This window comes from Equus quagga, chromosome 12, assembly GCF_021613505.1.
Source record: "Equus quagga isolate Etosha38 chromosome 12, UCLA_HA_Equagga_1.0, whole genome shotgun sequence".
NCBI lineage: Eukaryota > Metazoa > Chordata > Mammalia > Perissodactyla > Equidae > Equus > Equus quagga.
Genome location: NC_060278.1, coordinates 59,565,163 through 59,588,954, shown reverse-complemented (window position 1 = coordinate 59,588,954; position 23,792 = coordinate 59,565,163). Strand labels below are relative to the sequence as shown.

The 23,792-nt window shown below is 46.2% G+C and overlaps 1 protein-coding gene across 12 annotated transcripts in view; it reads left to right on the top strand.

Moving 5' to 3' along the window:
* Positions 1 to 23,792, top strand: part of LOC124248356 (uncharacterized) — a 126,583-nt gene that overhangs the window by 33,695 nt on the left and 69,096 nt on the right. For 6 of the 12 annotated variants that reach the window (XR_006891005.1, XR_006891004.1, XR_006891003.1 and 3 more), the window contains exon 2: positions 15,547 to 15,703. Coding sequence is in view for 1 of the 12 variants with exons in the window: in XM_046678247.1 (XP_046534203.1) it covers positions 15,547 to 15,703 (157 nt within the window). In the remaining 11 variants the exon portion in view is untranslated. Of the gene's footprint in view, positions 1 to 579; positions 5,142 to 11,574; positions 14,720 to 15,546; positions 18,469 to 21,600; positions 22,388 to 23,792 lie in introns of those variants that run through there. The other 6 variants (XR_006891007.1, XR_006891010.1, XR_006891008.1 and 3 more) reach the window with 2 other exon arrangements.

Here is a 23,792-nt window from a genome sequence, read left to right as displayed (position 1 = left end):
ACGGGACGTCCGGCGTCACCCGGGATCACGCCAGCCGAGGACTCAAAGCCCCCCACCCATTGGGTCCAGTGGGCAATGTTGAGGTCATTGACTTTGGCACCATCGTTTGAATATATTAATTGCAGTCCAATGCAGAGACTGGTGGCTGGAAACAGCTGAGAGAGGTCAGGGGGGAGGCTCAGAGGGAGGAAGTGAAGACACCCACTGCGAACTGCTCTCTGAAGAAGTGAGAGCGGAGATAACAGGCAGCCATTTGGTAACTTTTGGGAGAAGTGGTGTAAAAAGGTGGTTGTCGCTGTAAAGATGCGATCAACTGGAACATGCTTGTAGACAAAGGGTAAGAAGCCGGTGAGCGAGAGGGCAGGGCGAAGGGAGAGGCTCATTTGTGCAGTGTGCACAATGTCCTGCAGGTCAGCTGGCCTTGGCTGAGGCAGGGGCAGCCAGAGAGGTGCCTTTGGCTTGCTTGAGGATGGTGGGCCTGCCAGCGAGCTACCCATGTCGTCACCCTGTAGTTCTCGTTCAGGCCATGAGCCACTATCTTCCGACACTCCGTTTCCCAAACTGCTTATCTCTCCACAGCTCATTTTTAAGGTTGCAGATGTTTGGGCCACAGTGGGATACCCATGTGGGTGGATCGGCCACACGGGCTCAGCATTCTTTTGCGTTTGACTGATTTAGGGTCAGCGCAGCTCCAGCATGTCTTGGATGGGAGTGACAAAGAGATTTGAAGGTAAACATTTTCCCCTCACCTTAGTTCATTTGAGTTATGGCGGGAGTTAAGACATCAGTCCTCAAATGCTAAAGGGAGCGGCTCACGGGTGGGAGGCCTAGGAGCTGCCGTCTTCTTCTCTGGCCCGGAAGGAGACCGGGCTGAGCATGCACAGGCCCACTGGGGCCCGGGGGTGCACAGTCAAGGGTGCAGCCTCCACCACAGAGGGCCTGTGAACAGGGAGCAGGATCCCCCCCCGCCCGCCAGGTGTTTCATTGTTACCCCAGCTCGCTCGAACCTATTTCATTATCTTTACACTCTTATGAAACGCTCTCAACAAGAGCTGCAGCAACAAAAAGAGAAGAAAGGAAGTCTGTAGTAATACTCAGAGAGAGGCGGTGGGACAAAGCATCTTGCGTTATTCGCTGCTGCAATGGGAGGAAAAAGTCTGAGCGAAGGGCGTTTCTTACCTTCTCCATGGATCCAGAGCTACAAGGTTATTTGAAGGTCACATTGGACGGGGTGAGGTCACGGTGAGAGCATTGACTTCCTCCCCGAAATCCTCTCCGTCTTTACACAGTCTCTTTCCGTGGCTTCGTGTTCATGCATGGAGAATTGCGAAGTGTGTGATAAGGTGTCCGGGCGGGGCAGATGTGGGTCAGGTAGCTGCATTTGAGGCTACCTCGGCAGCCCGTGAGCACCTTCCCAGGAAATACTTTGTTGTAAGCATACTAGTAGTAATGATCACAACTATTAGCAGGAGAAATTATTTATCTTTGTTTTTGTGTTCACACTTACTATTGTCCTTGTTATTTTTACAGGGTTTTGTAGCTGGATGTTAAGTTCTCCCACTGTAAGACAAGAGCATCACAAACACAAAGATCAATAGTCCACGGCCTCTCCAAATCGTAGCTCTTTGCCAGGCGTGCATGGGTCCTTGTCCTTGGGTGGAATTCAGGGGTTTCGTGAACTCGGGTGGAGAAAAGACTACGTTTTCAGTAACCTCCAAGTGCAGGGTCGGTTTCCTTCAGAGGTGGATGGCAGTGGGAAACCACAGCGGGGTTAGCTGTACCTGTGACCGTCACCAGGAAATCACACGTATTTTCATATCGTATTACAGCTGTTTGCAGCTCTCTTGAAATATGGTGCATACGTATCACTACTTTGAAATACTGGGAATTATTTGCCCTACCACTACATCTTGTCATTTAAGACATCACTAAAAAGGCACGTGTGTCGTTACGTCAAACGTATGTTTTAATGGTTTGAAAACTGTACTTCACGACGTTTTCTGCACATGCCTGTGTGTTTTACCTTGTTCTGAGAAGGCTTCACAAGGCTGCCACGGGGCATTCAAAGTACAGAGAAAGGTTCAGAGCCCTTTTGGGTGTCCGGTCTCGTGGGGGAGACAGGAAGCCTAAACAGTGAAAATCAGTAGGCTAGAAGCACTCCCAGGAGCTACAGGAACCCAAGCGGGGGATCCAGCCCAGCTTCAGGGCGCCTTCTGGAAATTCCTGAGCTGCCTCTGGAAAGAAGAGTGGAGAGGAGGAGAAAGAAGCAGGCGGTCATCTCCAGGGAGGGAACAGAACAGTGCTGGGGTGAGACCCCCAGGCCCCTGTGGAAATGAGGAGTACTGACTGTTAAGTGCTTGCTTCCTGTGCTGAGTCCTGTTGACTCAGGTGGTGGGTAAGCTCACTTTTTCGAACAATTTTTATGGGGCCAGGGTGGACAGGGTTAAACTTCCTTGAAAAAATTCAATGGTATAGTAGAATTTTGGAAAACAGCTTTATTGAGGTATAAATTCATGTACAATAAGTGCACACATGTGGTAAGTTTTGACATATGTGTGCCTTGAGCAAACATCACAGGTAATGAATGAGGATACGAACATTTCTATCACCCCTCCCCCAAAGTTCCCTGGGGCCCCCACCCCTCAGCCCCAGCAACTGCTCATCTCCTGTCTGTCACAATGCATCATCCACTTCTCTAGAATTTCGTGTGAACGCCATCATGCGCCCTGTACTCTTTTTGGCTTCTTTCCGCCAAGGCGCTTGGGTTTCCTCCATTCTGTTGAAAATCCAGAGTTCATTCCTTTTTATTGCCCAGTAGTCTTTATTATGGAATCGTGCACTTTGAAAAGGGGAAAAAAAAATAAACCCTTGTTTTCATAATACAAAATTTAAGGAGGGAGGGAGATTCCCAGTGCTTATCAAATGGGAATCTGGGTTAGATGTGGAGAAATGCTGCTCTGGAGTGTGGTCAGGGCGCATTCCAGCCCCAGGTTTTCTTCTTCCGTCGAGGCCAAGTCTGGGTGCGTTTGGAAATCTTCTCGACCTGAAGGCAGGCAGCTCCTCGGGACGCCCGGACAGCGCTGCGGCCACAGGCCCCTCTGCTGAGAAGATTTGTGAAGCCTCTGCCTAAGGAAGTGTTCCAGAAGCGTTCTCTGTGTCATCTGTTTCCCTCACAACCTCCCCGTTTGGTAGATAAGGGGCAAGAGTTATTTTCCATGTTGCATAAATAGGAAATGAGGTACGACGAGTCCGAGGGAATTAGTACTCAAGAGAGCAGTGAGTCACGTGACATGGAGGACCGCACACGGCCTCGCTCATCCCCAACCCCAGCCTCGCTGGTCGGCTGGGCTCACAGTTTTAAAGAAAATACAATAAATCCACTTTCACTCTTGTTCTTGTGTGGGTTGTGATAGAACCTTCAGACTAGAGGAGGTAAGGGTTTTCTTGTCAAAACTTGCCCTTTCCGCTTGGTAAACGCCAGCATCTGTGCTGACTTCATTCAGTTGAATTCAACCACTGAGCAGACAGGACAAAAGGACCAAATGAGAATTAAATGAATTTTGGTGTTTCTTACCCTCTTTTGGGTCCAGAAAAATGTATGAAATACAGAAGATCAAAAGGAAGAAAATAAAAATCCAGGATAACCCTCCCACCCAGAGATGACCTCTTTTGGGTCACGGAAGATTTGAGAATCTGGTGAAAGTTATAGCTCCTCTCTCCCAGAAAAATGCGCATATGAGCACGTACACACACAGTTTTGCAATGATTTCAGAGTGTTTAGAAACGTCCCTCTGCCACCCACCCCTGAATCTTGGCCTCAGGAATGACCTCCGGGTGAGTATTTTGGCATGAAATGAAATAACAGTGCCTTCAAGGAAGCACCCAGCCGTGGTTGCTGACCAGAAAGAGAAATTAAAGATAAGATCCAGGTGGGTTCGGGGGGCCGGTGGACTGGTGGGATGGGTGGTGTTTTGATAGACAGGCCTGCCTCATTGGGGGTGGGGTGTCAGCATCTGGAAGAAGGTATTCCCGGCAGAGGGAATCGTCTGAGACAGGACGGAGAGCGGTGCGTAGAAAGCAAGCAATCCCACAAGCCCAGTTTGGCTGGAGGAAGCCTGTGTGAGCAGGAATCATCAGAAACAAACCTGGAAAGATAGGGCGGGTCCCATCGTGAGGGACAGCGAAAACAAGGTGAGTACTCCTTCCCCCCCCCCCCAGTAAAATGTTCCATAATTCCTTTCATTTATTTTTTCAACCAAGGGTTTTGGGGTGCATATATGTGAATAATACGTATTTATTGCGATAAATTAAGGAAGTTACAAAAATCAGGAATTCTCCTATAACACAGTCTGATCTCTAGTAATAGTTGGTACGTTTCGTCCGCGTTTGCGAACGTTTGCATCACACTCCCAACTCTGACCCACCACAACTCACGGAACTCTTCTCTGTTTGTGTTCTTCCTGATTATTTAAGGCTCAATGGGCATTTTATACAAATATTCTTCTTAATTTTTAGGAGATGAGTTCTTTCCTTAGCATAGTAGGATCGTGGAGGAGGAACTGTTGGTCAATGTGTAGGAACTTCTTTAGGAGACTGAGTAGCTTGTGCTCATCAGCAGCTTTCTGATGGGGCGTCGACCTGCTAGCTTATTTTCTTCCGTTAATTTTACTTATTACATTCCTCTCGGTATTCTTCGTCTGCTCCTTAGCCTGTTTCTCAAATACTGGTACACCCCAGAGCCCACCCCTGCTGGGCCTTTTCTCACCGAATACCTGCTCTTCCTGGTTCTCATTCACAATAAGCCAGCGGAGCTGAATGCCTGTCATGTACCAAGCACTGTGTTTAATGTTATCACGTGTAATTTCGCCACAACCCTGTCATGTAATGGTTAATATCTTCCTTTCCCAGATCTGGAGACTCAGAGAGGAAAGTCACTTTCCCAAGGGTACAGCCCAGAGGCTCCCAGGGCATGCCTCTGCCGTCGCCTCACGCCTGCATCTTCAGCTCCCTTCTCTGCAGAGCAGCACATCCATGACCCTGTGAACCTTTCCATTTGGGGTTTCCATAGATGCCCAAACTCAATATGTCAAAACTCAGCTATCAGCTCTTACCCCCAAGCCTCTCCCGCATGACATTAGCAGGTAGGTAAGGCACCCTCGATCATTGTCTTGTCTTTGACCTCCCCCTACTCACCCCGCCGCGGCTGTATGCTTGAATTTGGTGTTGGTCACTGTGTCCTCCCAGCCTCGTGGAGCTCACTCTGTGTGAGGGCCCCTTTAGCCCGGCTTATTTAGTGCAGGTGCAACTTACACGTGGTCCCCCTGCCTTCAGCCGATGTGCCCCTCAGCATGGTCCTCACTATTGACAAGTTGAGCAAAGAGCTTTCTAAAGCTCGCCATGGCATCTCCCCACCTCAAGAACTTTCAGTGACCTCAAAATGAAATTCAAGTTTCTCAGCACGATCTCTGGGTGCATTACCATTGCTGTCACCTCCTCTCTGCCCCTTCGGCTCCACTCAGGCCTGCTGCTCTCCCGTGTTTGTGCTCTGGGTTCCAATTCCAGGGAAGTCGAGGTTAGAATGGGATCCCAGCCAGGTCTCTGTGGCTCCTTTGCCTGGAAACATCACCGCCACTCCTCTTGGCTAACTCCCGTTATCTTTCAAGATCTGGCTAAAGTGCCCGGCCCAGGAGGCCTTTCCTTCTTTCTCCTTCCTCCTCCTCCCACCACCTCCAGCATGCCTCCATCCTTCATAAAAATTATCAGATTTTATTTTAATTGTCTGATGACCATTGTGTTTTTCCATTTCCCTGACGGAGAACTTTGAGGGCGGAGGCTGAGTGATTATTTCATCATCTTCGCACTCCCGCAGACGCTCAGTAAATGTTGCCTGAGTAAACTGTGGTCTTTCCCCCGAGCTTCCGGGCACATAGTAGGTTTCCAGTGGCCGTGTCGTCTGTCAGACCAGGTAAATAGAATTGGGGCTCTGCAGATTCGACTTTATAAGGATGTGCTGCGTCAGTCCATGGGTCCATGAGTAAGAGTTTGTCTCCAGGTAGCATTTTGAATTGTAAAGCTATCGCCCTGTTTTAATCAGATAGCGTCTGCTAGCAACACTCGCCCCCAAATTTAGTGGCTTAAAACAATCATATATTTAGTTCATGCTTCTGTGGTTGGATGATTCTGGTCTGAGCAGCCGGGCTGATATCTTCTGGGCTGGCTGCACGTCTAGAGTCAGCCGGGGTGGGTTAGATGGCGGCCAGATAACCCGGGAAGGCCTTGCTGACGGGAGCCTGGGTGCGGCTCCCTGTTTCCTCTGGTTTCGCAGGCTAGCTCAGCCTCCTTCATGTGGCGGTGTGAGGGCCCAAATGCAGCAAGGGAGGGACCCCCACAGGGGAACAAAAGCCACTGCTCATGTCGCATTTGTCATAAAGTCACAGGACCAAGTAAGATGCAAGGTGTGAGGAAATAGACTCGACCCCGTGACGGGAAGGCTGCGGGATCACATTGCAAGGAAGTCGGGGTAGAGAATTTGTGGTCAGTTTTACAGATTACCTCACTGGTCACTGATTGCATAATTCCACAGGAGTGTCTGATAGATATAGGCACTTCACGAAAATCTGGATTTTTGGATAAATTATTGGCCACGTATACATATGTCTATATTCTGTACTTATTTTGCAGATAGGATCGAAGCATGCCTAGGCAGACCTGAGCCTCTCTTTCCAGTTCATCTTATTTTTGGATCCTTCATCTTAGTGTTGTAGAGAGCTCAAATATTGCAGAGCTATTAATAAAATGTTAACGGAAAGCCTCAAATGCATTTTTGGAAAAGGGAGTTACTGAAGAATATTGAATTCAGTGTAGAGCTGAATTAATTAAAGATGGTGCCAAGAGCCTGGTGGTATTGGACTAGTGCCGAGGATGGATAAAAAGCTCCGGAGAGGTTTGCTTTGCATTTTAAAAATACCCTGTGCATAAAGCCGCTCCATGTCTCTGTGCCCCATTGTCATCTCCCAGCAGAGTATCTACCTACTGGAGTTATCACATATTTCTAAAGTTGTTTACTTTTATTGGCCGGGTTACAATCCAACCTGCCTAACATGATTATTTTACAGGTAAGCAAGCTAGGTTATAAAACAGTGGCAGAAAAAGGAGGGAGGTGAATGGTGTTTATTGTTCTTGCACGCAAGTAGCCATCCATCCCGTCAGGGCCTCGGAAGCATGGCTTATGCGTCAGCCATTGTGATACGGAGAAGAATCAGACAGAACTCCTGCCTCCAGGAGCTCACAGCCAATGTGGAGGAGAGAGACACAGAAGTGCAGGTCTGGAGACAAGTGCTAATGAAGTTTTGCAGATTCCACGAGCCAAGGTTTTTCGCGTTTGTTCTTAATTTAGTAATGACAGAGCAAGCGAGCAGCTCTGGAAACTTTATCTGGGACGTCTGCCCAGATGTTACCCCAGGAGAGTCTCATGCATTAGGTCTCAGGTAGGGCCCAGGTATTTGTATCTTGAAAAAGCACACGTGATCTGAGGGGTACCCACTCTTAAGGAGCACAGCTTTGTAAGATGTTGGGGTGCAGCTGAGGTACGAGAATGTGTTTTCACGAAGTTTGGAGGGAGGGGTGCTGTGTCCTCTACTTAGAATAGACCAGTGTTGTCAGTGACCAGACATCATTATTACGAAGGTAATATAGACTCCAGAAAATGTATAAAATACAGAAGATCAAAAAGAAGAAAATAAAAATCACGGATAACCCTCCCACCTAGAGATGACCACTGTGTGTATCTCCATGAAAATCCTTTCATCTTTTTTTTTTTTTTTAAACATACCACAAATGATCAGACTCTTTCACATGAACTGCTTTTTTCATTTTTCGTATTTTCACGTTGTTAACTAATCTTCTACGGCATTTTAAACAGCTTGGTAATATCTGTTGTACATACTTTAAATTATTTCACTAATATCCCATTCCTGGTGCCGGGAATTCATAGACAAATAAGACGTGGACGTTGTCCTTTAGGAGTTCAGGGTCTAGCGCAAGACACACATATGTAAGAAAGTATAACACAATTAAGGAATTACTGTAAGGGATACCTTGGTTTACTCTTCAGCCAAGTTATCTTAGCAAACTTTTGCTCATCCAAGACCCAAATCTATTCCATGTCACTTCCTGGTAGGCCTGCCTTAATAACTAATAACCATTAATAATAGTGCCCATTTATTGAATTTCAGTTATTCAGCAGGACGATGCGAAGCCCTTACATAAATTATGTGAAGTTCAGAAGAATGATGCAAGATACATTTATTTTAAAAAATAAATTCCATTGAGATATAATTCACGTACCGTGTAATTCACCCACTTAAAGTACAATTCAGTGATTTTTAGGATATTCACACTATTGTGCAGCCATCCCCATGGTCCATTTTAGAACATATTTATTACCCTGCAGAGAAACCCTCCCCATTAACAGTCACTCCCCATTTCTCTCTATTCACCCAGCCCTAGGCAACCACTGACCTACTTTCTGTCTCTAGATTGGTCAATCCTGGACATTTCATATGAATGGAATCATACAATAGGTGGTATTTTGTGACTGGCATCTTTCACTTAACATGTTGTTAAGGTTCGTCACTGTTGCAGCAAATAATCAGCACTCCATACCTTTTTATGGCTGAATGATAGATATTCTATTGCATTTGTATATAGCACATTTTGTTGACCTACTCACCAGTTGATGGACAATTGCGTTATTTCCACTTTTTGGCTGTTATGAGTAAGAATAATACTGCTATGAACATTTGTGTGCAAGTTTTTTTGTGGATGTACATTTTCATTTCTTAAGGGTATACCCCTAGGAAAGGAATTGCTGGATCATACGGTAACTTTTTCTTCTTTGAGAAACTGCCAAACTGTTTTCCAAAGTGGCTGCACCACTTTACATTCCCACCGGCAGCATATAAGAATTCCCGTTCCTTCACATCCTCGCCGACACTTGTCACTATATGTCATTTTGGTTATAGCCAAAGATAGATTTTATTTTGTATTTTTGGTGAGTAAGATAGGCCCTGAGCTAACATCTGTGCCAGTCCTCCTCTATTTTGTATGTGGGATGCTGCCACAGCATGGCTTGATGAGCAGTGTGTATGTAGGTCCGCACCTGGAGTCCGAACCAGTGAACCCCAGGCTGCTGAAGCTGAGTGCACGAACTTAACCACTGTGCCACCAGGCTGGCCCCCTAAAGGTACGTTTTATTATCCCTTTTTTCAGATGAGGATACCAAGGTTCAGAGCAGTTCCCAGACCCTAGACAGGTACCTTGCACTCTGAGACACCCAGAGTTCGCCTGCCTGCACTCCCATAGCACTTTGACTCAACCTTGTCTTGTAACCATTGAAAGAGGAAAACAGGGGAATGCCTGTGGAAATTAAGTTTTTCTCATATACTTTAGTATATTTTTCCTGGATTAGTTGGCAACTGAGTATTAACATATGATGGATTTTTGTAAATGACTGGCGTTCCTCCTAATGTATATGCCTGATTTCATCCTGCTGCCTCATGACATCAAACTTTACACCCGGGGCAAGTTTGCGTATGCAGAGTACTGTATATACCACAAGAGTGGTAAGGCAACCACTGAAATGTCCCCAAAGTTTAGGATTTCTTTACTGTCAAAATGATCATTCTTAACCGGAACGAAGTGGGTAAACAAAGAGAAACTCACCCAGAGGGGTTTGCTCCAGGGGCTCCCGTCCGTGACTGCCAGGCTTCACTTGGATCTTGAAACATGTAAATACAGGTGCATTGTAGCCCCCGACCGAGTGAGTTAGAATCTGTACGACTGGCTCTGGGGTGTCTGCGTTTATAAAGCCCCCTGGGTGATTCTGAGGCTCAAGCTAAGGTTGAGCACCAATGGTTTATGTGACCAAATGATTTGCAGGAGGATGGTGATTTTGAGAAAAGTGACAGGTGGAGCTGGCCGGGGGCCCCCAGTCCGATTGTGCTCGGTGGTCTGCTGCGGAGGGTAGGAAGGGCGGTGGTGGGTTGGGGACACTGGGGTGGCTTGGCAGATGGGAGAGGGCAGCGCAGGTAATGTAGAACAGGGATTGAGTGAGGCAGGGGCTATTTTTCAAGTCAATGAGAAGCTCTCTTAGAGAGAAAAAATAGTCATATACTAAGACTTCATTTCCCCGCCAACTGGCTATTTTTTTTTTTTCCATTTTTATTTTGTTTTATATTTTGCAACGAAAGTGTATCCGTGGTTTTATATCTTCTAGCTTTGGGTACACTATATAGTGAGTATATATGACAGGCCAGAAGCATTCTCTTTTATCTATATCACATAATTTTGTGCACAAAATAGAACTTAAGCTCAACTAGAGTGACCCTATCATTACAGATGTGACAAAACCAAAACCTGAGGACATTACGGGTCCAGGTCTCACAGAGCAAGGACTAGAAATTGCAATCCTAGGCCAAAGGCTGCTCTGTCTCCACCATCCTTTGTAGCCAGCCCAGTTGCTACTGACACAAACCCTTTCAAGAACCTTGCAACCAATATTCTCTTTAGCTTTTCTTACATAAAGCTTTGGCAAGCAAGGCTTCTGTCATTCAGATGATTTTCAAAGACTCTTTTTAGTTTATTTCTGATATTTAAGAATGGCTCTGTGATAATTTTTATGATACCCTTCAATATCTCCCCCCCCCAGTTTTATTGAGATATCGTTGACATATAATGTTGTATTAGTTTAAGGTGTACCCCCTTGTTACTTTGAAAAATTTCAAGCCTAGAGAATAGTTGGAAGAATAATACAATGAGCACCTGTATTTTTATCTAGAGTGACCAGTTGTTAACATTTTGCCACATTAGCTTTTTCTCTCTCTCTGTCACTCTCTCTTTTCTAAACCATTTGAAAGTAAGATGCAGACATTATGGCACTTTGTACTTAAGTAACTCCTGAGAATAAGGATATTTTCCTACGTAAGCATAGTACAATCATCACACTAAAGAACTTTAGCGTTGATATAATCCTATTATCTGGTACACAGTCTCCATTTGTCCTGTTAATGCTCTTCATAGCTTAAAAAAAAAAAATCCAGGATGTAAAAATCCAGACATTCCATGTAGCTGTCATGCCTTTAGTCTTCTTCTTTTTTGTTTTTTTAAAGATTTTATTTTTCCTTTTTCTCCCAAAGCCCCCCAGTACATAGTTGCGTATTTTTAGTTTTGGGTCCTTCTAGTTGTGGCATGTGGGATGCTGCCTCAGCGTGGCCTGATGAGTGGTGCCATGTCTGTGCCCAGGATTCAAACCGGTGAAACCCTGGGCCATCAAAGTGGAGCGTGCAAACTTAACCACTCGGCCATGAGGTGGCCCCAGCCTTTAGTCTTCTTTAATCAAGAACACCCCGCCCCAGGGGCGGCCCAGTGGTGCAGCAGTTAAATGCACAAGTTCCACTTTGGCGGCCTGGGGTTCCCAGGTTCAGATCCTGGGTGGGGACATGGCACCCCTTGGCAAGCCATGCTGTGGTAGGTGACCCACATATAAAGTAGAGGAAGATGGGCACAGATGTCAGCTCAGGGCCAGTCTTCCTCAGCAAAAAGAGGAGGATTGGCAGCAGATGTTAGCTCAGGGCTAACCTTCCTCAAAAAAAATAACAGCATGGCCCTTATTATGGATTTCCTGATGTGGACATTTTTGAAGAATCCAGATCCGTTATTCTGCAGACTGTTCCTTGACGTGGCTTTGATCGTCTCCTCATGAGTAGGCTCAGATTATCCATTTCTACTGTGGTACCGCAGAGGTGATGTTGGGTCCTCTCAGTGCATCCCATGCAATGGTCCCCATACAAGGCCTCATCCCTGGGTTCAGGGGCATCACCAGATTTCTTCACTGCAAAGGTGCCCATCCCCTTGTTAAGTAATAAGGAGTCTGTTGGATGATACGTAGAGTTTGTGTGACTATCCTTTCTCCAGGTGACCTTTCATCCCACGGTTTTAGCATCCAAGATATTCCTTGCCTGAGTCAGTTGTTTCAGTGGAGGCTGCAAATTGGTGGTTTTCCATGGCTCGTTCCTTCTACATCTCCTTGTTGGCAGGCTGTGACTTCCTGTAGCCGAGTAAAGATCACTCAGGAGTTAGCTGAGCCTGTGAATGGTACTTTATTTGGAAAAGGGTCTCTGCTGATACAGTTTAGGTAAGGATTTTGAGATGAGGAGATTATTCAGGTGGGCCCTGAATCTAATGACGAGTGTCTTTGGCAGAGGGAAATTCAAGACCGTTTCTCCCCTAGAGCTCTGTAGGAAGTGCATCCTGCCAACACCTCGATTCCAGACTTCTGATCTCCAGAGCCGTGAAAAGAATAACTTTCTGTTCTGTTAGGCCACTCAGTTTGTGGCAGTTTGTTATGAGGCCACAGGAAACAAATAACAAAGGTAAAGAGGGTTTTTTTTTTTTTTTTTTTTTTTAACATGGAAGAAATATTGGCCGGTTTGAGCGCTGACGGGAAAGATTTAGTAGAGCGGGAAATTTGATGCGGGAAAGAAGGGAGTGTGCTGGAGAGAGGTCCTTGAGTAGGTCGGAGGAGACGGGACCAGATGCCCTGGGGAGGGTTTGGCTTTAAGAGGGGACTTGGAGAGGCCATTTGTATGAACTGGAGGAACGCAGAGAATATGGGCCAGGTGTAGATGTGGTTTGTAAAGGGGACAGTGGCAACTGGTGACTATTCTCGTCCCACTGCTTCAATTTTCTCAGTGAAGTAAGAAGTGAGATTTCCAGCTGAGCGTGAGGACAGGGGACTAGGGGCTGGACATTTGCTGAGAGAGGAGAGGTATTAATTATTTTGGGTTTGTATTACTATGGAGAATAATGGCATAGCCAGACGCGAGTTGGCATATGTAGGCCCCATGTATGGAATTGTCCTGCAAAGAAATGCTGGATGCTGCTGCTTGAACACTTACTTTTCTTGATACTTGTTGAACATTCACTCCATCACTTTTTTCTGGGCGCCATCTTGTTCATGGAAGATCTGGAGGGTCAAGTGGAAATGTAACCACGGACCCTCCAGGACCAGTTCAACTGACTGCATCTTATCAACAGAATAATTGAGTGGTCTTTTAGGAACTGAGACCCCCTTGTCCAGTACAGGCCAATTGAGACCACCATCCCGTCAACTGGGCCCTCGCAAATGCTTGACAAGTGATCTTTGTGACATCGAGGAGCTAAAAAATCCACCCTCAGATCATGGTAAAGCCGCCATTTTGTGACCATGCACCCTATGAAGAGGCGTGAAGCTTGACTATGCTTGCACAGATCACCAATGACCTCACCTCTCCTCACCTCCAATCCTCTGTCTCCACACTTCAGACCATCTTGCTCCCTACCCCATAAATATCCCTGAGTCCCCATTTTCGGGGAGGCGGATTTGAGACTGGTTCTGCCGCTCCCTCACTTGCATGCCTTGTGATTAAACCCTCTTTCTGCTGCAACCTCATCGACTCACTGACTGGCTTTCTGGGTGACGGGCAAAAACAAACCTGGTTCCATAACAGAAATGAGTACGGATCATTCTGGAAAACGAAGGAGGGGCATGAAAGGTCTCAGTGTGGGGGAAAATAAGAGACATTTTTAGGCTATCTGAAATAAAAAAAAATACTGAAGAATTAGCTATATCAGAATTGGAAATATAGAATAGTAAAACTTAGATACGTGGTGCTGGATAGAAACTTGAGAAATGGATGTAGCTTTGATGAAGGGAGGGGCTTTGTCTGTTTGGCTCATGGTGCAGAAGAGGTATTTCTAAGCACTTGCCACATGGCCTAGACTATTGTAGCCAATGCTGCTTAGAGTTAATATTTTAGTGGACTCATCTGAGATACAGAAATGGAAAAATATACACACAGAGAGAAAGAATACATTGTGTGCAGCAAATCTGTCTGCACCCCCATTTCAATTCTCGTCACCCCTCCACCCTGCCCTCTCCCAAGGTATCTAACCTATAAACCATACCAAGGGCCCTCTGGTTGGGTTTGGCCAGTGGGGAGCCCCAGCAGATGGAGGGAAAGTAGAGAGTGAGGTTGAGGTATGTATTTCCCCGGCTCCCTCCTTGTGGTGTCACCTAAGCTTGGCCGTATCCCTAAGTTCAAGGTCACTGCTTCTCTCAACCTGTCCTCTCTCCGCGCCTCTCTGAGTTCTAGTAAGCACCCGCTTCGTGCATCCCGTCAGGCCTAGAGACCAGCCCTTCTCCCTGGGGTCTGCTGCACACTGTCTACCTTCGTAGATAGTCTCCTTGTTCAATCCTGCTTGGATTATCCGGACTTGAGAATGCCATCTATTTCCCTGGTTGATACACTTTGACTTGATAGAAAACCTCGATTCCTTAGAAATGGCCATAGTGTTTCATACCCAGCCTTGCTGGTATATTATTGTTGGTAAATACTCCAAACAGTTGCACCATTTTCACTCTCATTATTGTCCAAGAAAAGCTCTTCTGGCTACTATTAATGTTTAATTTCTTTGTGTTTTCCCTTAGACCACCCTAAATTTCATAGCTTATGCTATGTGCTAAATGTGCATTACATCCTTAATCTGCTACAATTTTCTCTTTCCCCGACATCCTACTCGCAAGTAAAGCACCACCTTGATCGTGAGTGAACAGTAGCAACTATCTAAACATTCCAGTCCATATCCATACGAATTTTTTTCTCCTTCTAAAGGACTTCAGGTAATAACATATGTCCTGGGATACTTGTCTACTTCACATGACTGCTTGTTTGGTGATTAAATACTATGTCCTTCGAATGCCTATGGAAAGCTGGCCTTCCCTGGTTTTTCTCTCATTGTAACCATGAGCCAGGCATTCTGATTATTAGTGCAGAGTGGGGTTCTAACTTTTGAAATTTGGGCCAGAAATCCTTTGTGTATTTTTAACTGCAGAATCGCTTCCCCCCACGTCACCTCATAGGTTTTGCTAAATACAAGATAAACATAGACAACTGTGAAACAAGAATATTATGGACGTTGGAATCTAAGAGATTTCTTTTTCTGTTTATCATTTTCAAGGGAAAACTTTGTCCTAAGGGAATTTCCAAGGATATGGGTGGGGCTTGGAGGAGGCATGACAATCCCCAAATCTGGCTGCCTTGTTTTGTGTGCGAGGTTGATCTGCAGCATTAGACGTCTCCTGCAGCCTCCTGTCCTTAGTTTGCAAAGCACATGCTGTGAGCACTTTGGATTAATTGTGACAATAATTAAATGTAGAGGCTGCCAACTGGGGAGGCCAAATGCACAGTAGGTTGGGCGGGCCTCAGTTAAGGACGCTGCGCTGCAGACAAAGGGAAGGACTAGGATTATTTGGGAAAAAATGGAAGAGATTCCTAACATCCATGGAACACCTGCTGTGTGCCAGGCACTGTTGACTGGTGCGTCCCCAGGTTCTTACATATGTTCACAACCATCCTGATGATTATCCTCATTTTCCATCTTCAAACTGGGGCCCTGAGGAATTTGGATCTGGAATCCCTGACTCTGACTGAGTTATCTCCTTTCCAGCTACTCCACCAAGCGCAGGACTTGGGGACAAGTGGATGTGGCTTTGGGACCTGGTTTCTCCAATCACCAGCTCTGAGACTTCAGGCAGGTCACGTAACTGGCCTAGATATCACTTTTCCCATCTCCACAGAGCAGTCCGGGGTTTACACGTGATCAGGTATGTGAATGCACGGAGCCCCTTGTCTCTCTGAGACGGCCTCCCTGGTCTATTTCATGATCCTGCGTATTTCCTCCATACCAACCCGAAATCACCTCCTTTGGTTCTCCTGCTTGGAACACGTGCTTCCTCAGGGCAGGGGCTCGGCCTGTTTTTCTTCACTGTTCGGTCCCCAGCAGCACTTAGCACAGTCCCTGCAAACAGTAGAGACTGAAGAAATATTTGGTCGTCTCCCTCCTTCCTCATCTACTTGTCTCCTACTTTTCCTAGAGCTGTGGTTGGCAAAGGCACTCGGGTCAAATCCAGCTGTCACCTGTTTTTATACAGCTTGTGGACTAAGAATGATGTTGACATTTTTAAACAGTTGAAAAAATTAAAAGAAGAAGAAGAAGTCATGACATGTGCAAAGGATACAAGCTTCACATTTATTTTTTATTTTTTTGGAGGAAGATTAGCCCTGAGCTAACATCCGTGCCCATCTTCCTCTACTTTATATGTGGGTCGCCTTCCACAGCATGGCGTGCCAAGCAGTGCCGTGTCCACACCCGGGATCTGAACCGGCAGACCCCAGGCCGCCGAAATGGAACGTGCACACTTAACTGCTGCGCCACCGGGCCGGCCCCCAAGCTTCACATTTCTGCGTACAAATATCAAGTTTTATCGGAACGTATCCGTTCATTTACATATTTTCTTCAGCTGCTTTGAAACTCCACTGCAGAGTTGAGTTGTTGCGATAGCGTCCGTATGGTTGGCAAAGCCCAAAATGTTTACTATCTGGCTCTTTACACAAAAAGTTTGCCCAGCCCTGTCCTAAAGAATGAGCAGAAGTTGCTTGAATCCCGACAGCCTCTCTGCCTCCTTACCCTCGATTATTCACATGCGCATGTTTAACTCCTTCATTTAAACATTTACCTGTTCCACAAATACTTATTGAGCGCCCCACTTCTCCCACCAAATGGGTGATGGGGCTCAGCTCTGACTGTCCCCCGTAGTTGGTGGAGATGTGTCCAGAGCCCCGGGGGGATGTGGCCCCACTGGTGGTGACTGAATTTGTGTTAGTCCATCAGCGCTGTACCTCTCTGTTAAGCTGGCGTACGGTGGCTGTTGAACAGGAGGGAGCCGTGTGCATCTCGTGGGGCTGGAATCTGAGCCTCTGGCATGGGCAGTGTTGACGCGAGTAGGCGGTCCTCCTAAATGAATCCTGTTCTTCCGTCAGTAGTTTCCAACCCTTTGCCGCTTGGGACTCCCCTCTTTCTCTGCTGAGCTCAGAAGCTCTGGTCTCTGAGTTCGCATGTCTGTCTCCCCCGCCTCACATTGTAAATACATCTAAAACATCCGCAGACGGCCTTTTTCCTCTCCCGTGGTTTCCATTTCCTGTCCTCTGTCCCAGCTGGTGAAACGACGTTAGCTAAGGAGGAGGCGCAGAGGAGTGAGAAGAAATAGCAGTCAACAGTCATTAAGCGCCAGGCCCCAGCATTCCCAGGGCTTTGACGCGCGTTGTCACTTTTAACCTTTTCATGGGGATCTTTTCTTTAAGAGGTGGGTGCATTTATTGTTCTCCCACTTGACAGACGAAAAAACTGAGGCTCGGAGAGGTGAAGCCACTTGCCCAAGGTGACATCACTGTAAAGTGGTGGAGTCTGAATTTGAACACAGGTTCAAGCTCTTACGGACCATGGTGACAGACCAAGCATGTCGGCATATTCTATGACAGGAAAGCTGCGTGGGCAGAAAATGTGGGTCCTTTTTTTGGAACGGCATTTTTGGTAACTCCCTTGGGTACATTCCGGAGAGAAAGTGGGTAGTCACCGTCAGACATGTGCCCTTCATCTCAGACGAATCGTCTTCTGCTCAAGGGACTTGAAAATCCTAACAGGCCACAAACTAGACGAGAGATAAAAAGACGGACAGGTGTGCTCTTGGCTGGCGTGGGGATAGCATTCCTCTATAGAATTCAAACATCTTGACAACTCAGGATGTTTCTGGACTCAACCAATAACTGTCCATGATATCAGGGGCCGTTCATCGAGCAGAACCGACGAGGCCAGCCATGCCCGGGGTGTCTGTGGAATGTTAATCATGCTCCCGTCAAAAAGGAGTGGCCACAGAAGAGAGGGGCACATGGAATTACACCAAGTGAGGCAGGATTCTGGACTGCAGACCTCAGAGACCCTCCTCGAGGGAGGAGGGTGCACAGCAGTGACCTGGGCCACGTGCCCATGACCACCGTGTGGGCGGCCGCTCCAGGGACCTCGTGTGGGTAATGGTACCTTCAGCCTTACATTCTCCCCTTCCATTTCAGTTGAAGTTCCCAACACTTCAGCGACTGCAGAAAAGTCTGTGTCTTGTGTCAACTCACCAGGCCTTCTAGGCTGGGAAGGGAAAAGGACGACACCACGTTTCCAGACTCTGGAAGGTCTTCCTTAGGAAAGGATGTCGAAATTAATAATGCAAAGTTACGTTGGTGTTTTTCTGAGAGGCTTTCGGTTATCGAACTGCTACGTCTCAGGAAAAATCAAAGTAAACTGGGATCATATAAGCTTTCCTCACGTGTTAATATTTCGTATGTTTTAGTTTGCTTGATCCTTTGTATATTGCTCAAATGTGGAGAGAGACCTCGGAATATAAAGCATGCTGCATCTAAAGTTTCAAATGATATATGCAGGACACACTCAGGTGACTAAGTGGTGGGAATTGTCGCCTCGGACTCTGGTGAAGTCAATATGTGAATATGTGGAATTTACTTGGAGTTTTCAGGAAATAAGGTATCATTGTTAGGATGGTTTCCTGTCATAAAAAATTCTCTAGTTTGGTTTTAAAATAGCAGCCTTAGATGTTGTTTTTGACTCAGAAATCTATAGGGAAATCTAAAATCGTATTTTTTTTTTCTTTTCCTTTTTTGGTGAAAGAAGTTTTCATGTTTTCCACAGGCAAAGCATGACATATTTTTATTCCCGGTAATGCACAGATGATGCGTGTATTTACCACATGCCAATGTGAAGGTGGCCCAACTTTAAAAGCTGGGAAAACTCCATTGATTTCGATGATGGGTTATGTGTACAGAAAACCTTCCTTCAGACTCAGCCATGTCCGCAACTCCCAGTCCTGGGGGCTGGTCACCCCGGCAGCCTTCAGCTTATAGTCTGTGGCCGTCAGACTGTTTTGGACCCCCCAGCTTCTTTGGCTTGCACCTTGTTACAGGCTTGCAGCTAAGAGCGGAGCTAAACCATTTCTAGACAGACCGAGCAAGGACTTATTTTTATTAAGTAGAAGTGTTTTGTTCTTACTTCCTTTACATAAAGTATTGGGAAAATAAATACTTTGCAAAAGTCTTTTCGGTGAGATTAACGAAGTCAAATCTTGAAGATTCAAAACCTACTCAGAGAGTTCTTTAAAAAAAAAAAAAAAGCACCAGCTGGGGAGGAAATGCTGCTTTTCGTGGCAAGAGGAGCGAGAGGCGGCTGCTTTGGGAAGGGGGGCAGCTGGTGCTGATGCTCTCCAGGAGCTGTCAGTCATGAGACCGTGTTCTCAGGGTCTCCCAACCCCGTTGCCTTCTCTGACCCTTTAAAAAAAATTGTGTACAAAATATATGATGAAATTCACCAATGTAACCATTTTGAACTGTACAATTCAGTGGCATTTAGTACATTCACAACATTGTGCAAACATTTCCGTGATTTAATTCCAGAGCATTTTCATCACCCCGAAAGGAAACTCTGTTACCCGTTAAGCAGTCACTCCCCATTCTTTCCTTCCCACAGCCCATGCTTTCATTTCTGTGGATTTACCTCTTCTGGACATTTCATACAGATGGAATCACACAGGTGACCTTTTGTGTCTGGCATCTTTCACTTAGCATGATGTTTTCAAGGTTCCTCCACATTGTAGCATGTGTCAATATTTCATTCCTTTTTATGGCTGAATGATATTCCACTGTACAGATATGCTATCTTTCATTTGTCCATTCAACCATTAATGGACATTTGGGTCATTTCCACCTTTTGGCTATTGTAAATAATGCTGCTATGAATGTTCATGTACAAGTTATTAATGAGAAACTGTTTTTAATTCTTTTTTTTTCTTTGAGGAAGATTAGCCCTGAGCTAATATCTGCTGCCAATCCTCCTCTTTGTGCTGAGGAAGACTAGCCCTGAGCTAACATCTGTGCCCATCTTCCTCTACTTTATATGTGGGATGCCTACCACAGCATGGCATGCCAAGCGGTGCCATGTCCGCTCCTGGGATCCGAACCGGCGAACCCCGGGCCGCCGAGAAGTGGAATGTGTGAATTTAACCGCTGCACCACCGGGAGGCCCCTGTTTTTAATTCTTTTGGGTATATACCTAGGAGTGGAGTATAGTATTGCTGGGTCGTAGGGTAATTCTATGTTTAACTTATAGAGAAACCACCAAACTAATTTTCTCTTGCCTTCTGAATGCTTTTCTAAAGATAAAAGTTCACCGCGAAACTAATATTCCAAAATCAGTTGTGGGATGCGCTAAAGAATGGTTATAGTTCTAGACTGAATATTAAAAGTCTAAGAGGTTTCTTTGAGGCCAAAGTTCATTCAGAATATTTTCCTAAATAAACAAGCAAGCATAAGCCACTTACCATATTTATTTACTTCCTGCCGTGGTCGGCTTCTTCCTACAACATTTGACCTTTTACAAAATTCAGTATCTCTTAAGAGGACAGTTATAAACAGATGACGCCGTCACTATCCACTTTGGCTTCATACATTTTCTGGGTCAAATGGAGGCTTTCTAATCTCTTTTGTGATTTGGATGAATGTAGAGTAATCCAAGGGCAGATCTAAGTTAGCTACTCATCTTCCTTTCTAGGTTAACTCTGGCTTACATTTCATGGTTGCCCAGGGCAGGGTAAAAGAGAAATGAAATCATTACAGATAATGCTGCTAGTTTTCCAACATCAAATTGGCTGGTGACTCTCCTTGTCCCCGTTTGAAGTGAACAGAGTGAAGAATGGAGTGTTGGGTGGACTGCCACAGACACCGTGAGCTCCACAGGAGGGGTCCGGCCCATTCCTCTATGGGCAGCTCCCCATCCTCAGCTCTCTGGTGGTCCAGCCTCCCCAGTGCTCCCTGGATGCTGGAAAATGGTCCAGGGGCTCTTCTCCATGATGCTCTCACCCAGGGCTAAGATCCAAAATATGTAACAATCAAGGTGGTACAGGCATCAACGTATCTGCACAGAGAACATGGACCATATATGATGCACCAGGTTCTGGAAGCACCCCCCACCGTGGGTCAGCCTTAATGCTGTAGTCACTGGAACATGGGATGGTCTCAGTGGCCCTGGGAGGGGATGTTAAGGTAATGGTTATTTACCAACTGATATACAGAAGTATCTTCATATTTCAACAGCCAGTATGGCTGTCCTGATACACTAGGATTCTCTAAGTAGAAACCATGATGACATTCCTGCTTCCCCACCATCCTTCACTGGAAATCCTTCAGGATCACAATTTTGCTGTCTTATCCTATTGTCTTTCCACAGGAAGTAGTTACCACTCCTCCTGCTTGGAAGGCATTATTCTGCCTGCTCACCTCAGCTTCTGACTGAAGAGATGACCATTCTACCTGTATCATCCAGGAAGGTTCTATCATGACCAGCGAGGAATTCCTTGTATTTCCAGGAATTCCCGACTCTGTGGTGCTTGGAATGGCCATAGTCTTGTTTCCTAACTCCCAGTTGCACTTGGTCATTGTCCTGTTTAATAACCATCAATATTTTTTCAGTGCCTAAAAATAACCAACCCTCCACAGCCCTCCCGAAAAAATCACACACATACCTTTAGAATGGCTTTCTAGGGCTCCATCTCATTCCCAACTTCTTTGGCAGTCACAGATTCTTTTCTTCCCCTTCTCCCCACAACAGGAACACGTGTTCTCCCCGAAACGCGCCCTCCTGTTGACCATTTCCATCCATCTCCTGATTCCCTCCTTGTCCCTTCCTGTTTGGGAAGCTGTGGAGAGGGACGTGACCTTGCTGAGCAGCCAGCCTTTGCTCAGGGTGGATAGGGCACCTGAAAGGAGACTCTGTGACTCCAGCTCCAAGACTGCATGAGCCTGGAGCTGCCGTGACCATTTATTCTCTGACGTTCTCCTATCTGACAACAAACCCAACATGGGAGCAGGGCCAAGAGATGAAGGGGCGGGAGAATGTGCCTGACAGGCATCAGCTAAGCCTCGGTTCACTCCTCGGACTTCTCTGCTGTGGGCAACAATACATTCTCTGTTTGCTGAAATGATTTTGCATTGGATTTTTGTCACTTATGAGAAGGAGGTGGCGTATCTTTCCAGGCACAGGTCCTACGCCAACTCCTTCATGTTCTTCCTTGGCTCAAGTGGCCAGCCGCCTCTTTTCTCCCCTGGCTCTTTATCTGCACAGTTTGACGCTGCCTGGGGTGTGCTATTTGTGCACATACTTCATCCTGCTGGAAGGTGAGGGCCCGCAGGAGGACAGAGCCCTGGAGGGTCAAGACCAGAAGACACGGTATTCATCAGGGAGAGAGTGGGTGGTGAGGCACTGAGCACCGATTGCTTTTTTGTGAAAGGAGGCAGGAGGGAGAGGAAAGGCTGGCTGGACAAGGGGGAGGGTACCAGACTCAAGGGTCCCTCAAGAGGACTCAAGAAAGCTCAAGAAGAAAATAATTCAGCCCCGGGTGAGTATGAACATTCATGTTTATAAACGAAGGGGAGCAGGGAAGAGGCAGAAGGAGGGTATCAGTGAAGGAGGGTTAATCACCAGAAGGCAGCCTCAGGAGGAGCAGGAGGGCTGGGATGGTGAGCGCGGAGAGGAGGGTGTTTATGCAGAGACACTGCCGGAGAAAACAGAAGGTGCTAAGATACGGCGCCATTTTACCGTGGAGAGGAGCTGAAGGAATGAACATGTCCTTTATGACTTCAATCTCGCAAAGCAGCGAATCATCAGTTTACTGGACATGTTGTATAAGTGTTTTAGTTTAAGACCATTTTCCTTAAAATTGCCTTGAGGATTAGACAGCAGTGTCTTCGTTTGTCCTTGAAGGGGAGGTCCCCTCTCACCAACTTCCTAAAGGGTCTTCTTGTCCACGTTCTCTTTCCACGTCAATCTCTGTCCAAGGTCCGGTGCTCTGAAATGCCAATCTTATCATGTCGCCTCATTTCTTGTAACCCTGCAAAAACTTAGAAATTCTAGGATGACGCGTCTAGTCCTTAGCTTTGCACAGAAGGCTCTATCTTCTGTCACAGCCCACCTCCTGGGATCTATGTGACATGTGGGCCCTGCCTACTGGTTCAGACCATCTTCAACCACTGCTCACCTGCCCTTCCCTCCTCTGATCCCAACCTCACACTTTACACCCCAACAACGCTGAAGTCACCTGGCATTTTCTGCCACGTGCTGTGCTCTTTCTTCCTTCGAAATCTTTCTACATATTGCTTCAGTTTAATTCAATAACATGGATTGAGCAGGAAAGAGGTGCCTGATGCTGCGGTGGGACCTGCAATAATTTCACCCCACTGGTGTTCTGGGCAAACTCCTCTTCTTAACATCAGCTCAAGCCCCTCTTCTCTGGGGAGATTTTCTGCAATCCTTTAGAGAGAGCTCAGAAGCATCACATCAGATGTGAATATAACTTAATTTCCTTATGCAAATTCAACGTTTTTTTTTTTCTCCTGCAACAGAGACTCTAAATGTGAACTAACTATCTTAATCTCGTAGTCAACTACAAAATATCTTGCCTACTCTTTATGACGTATTGGACATTACTGTATAAATACATATTATTGTGAATGATTATATGTGTCAACCTTGTATGTGATGGACAATTCAAGGGATTTTCCAGGGAGTAATTTTGAGTGTACTTCAGTTTCCCCTTTTCCCTCATTTTAGACATTCCTTGTTCCTAAGATTAAGGTATGAGGTGAAAATTGCATAAATTATGCTCGAAAATCTCTAAGGAGGCATTGGGCTGGACCATGACCTTCAAGTCCAAGAATGAGAACTTTGCTCCAGTGTTTCAGTTGAACAGGAGCTGGAGCAGCGGGTTACCTTTAGGGCTGGCAGCATGTGGAAACCCTAGACTC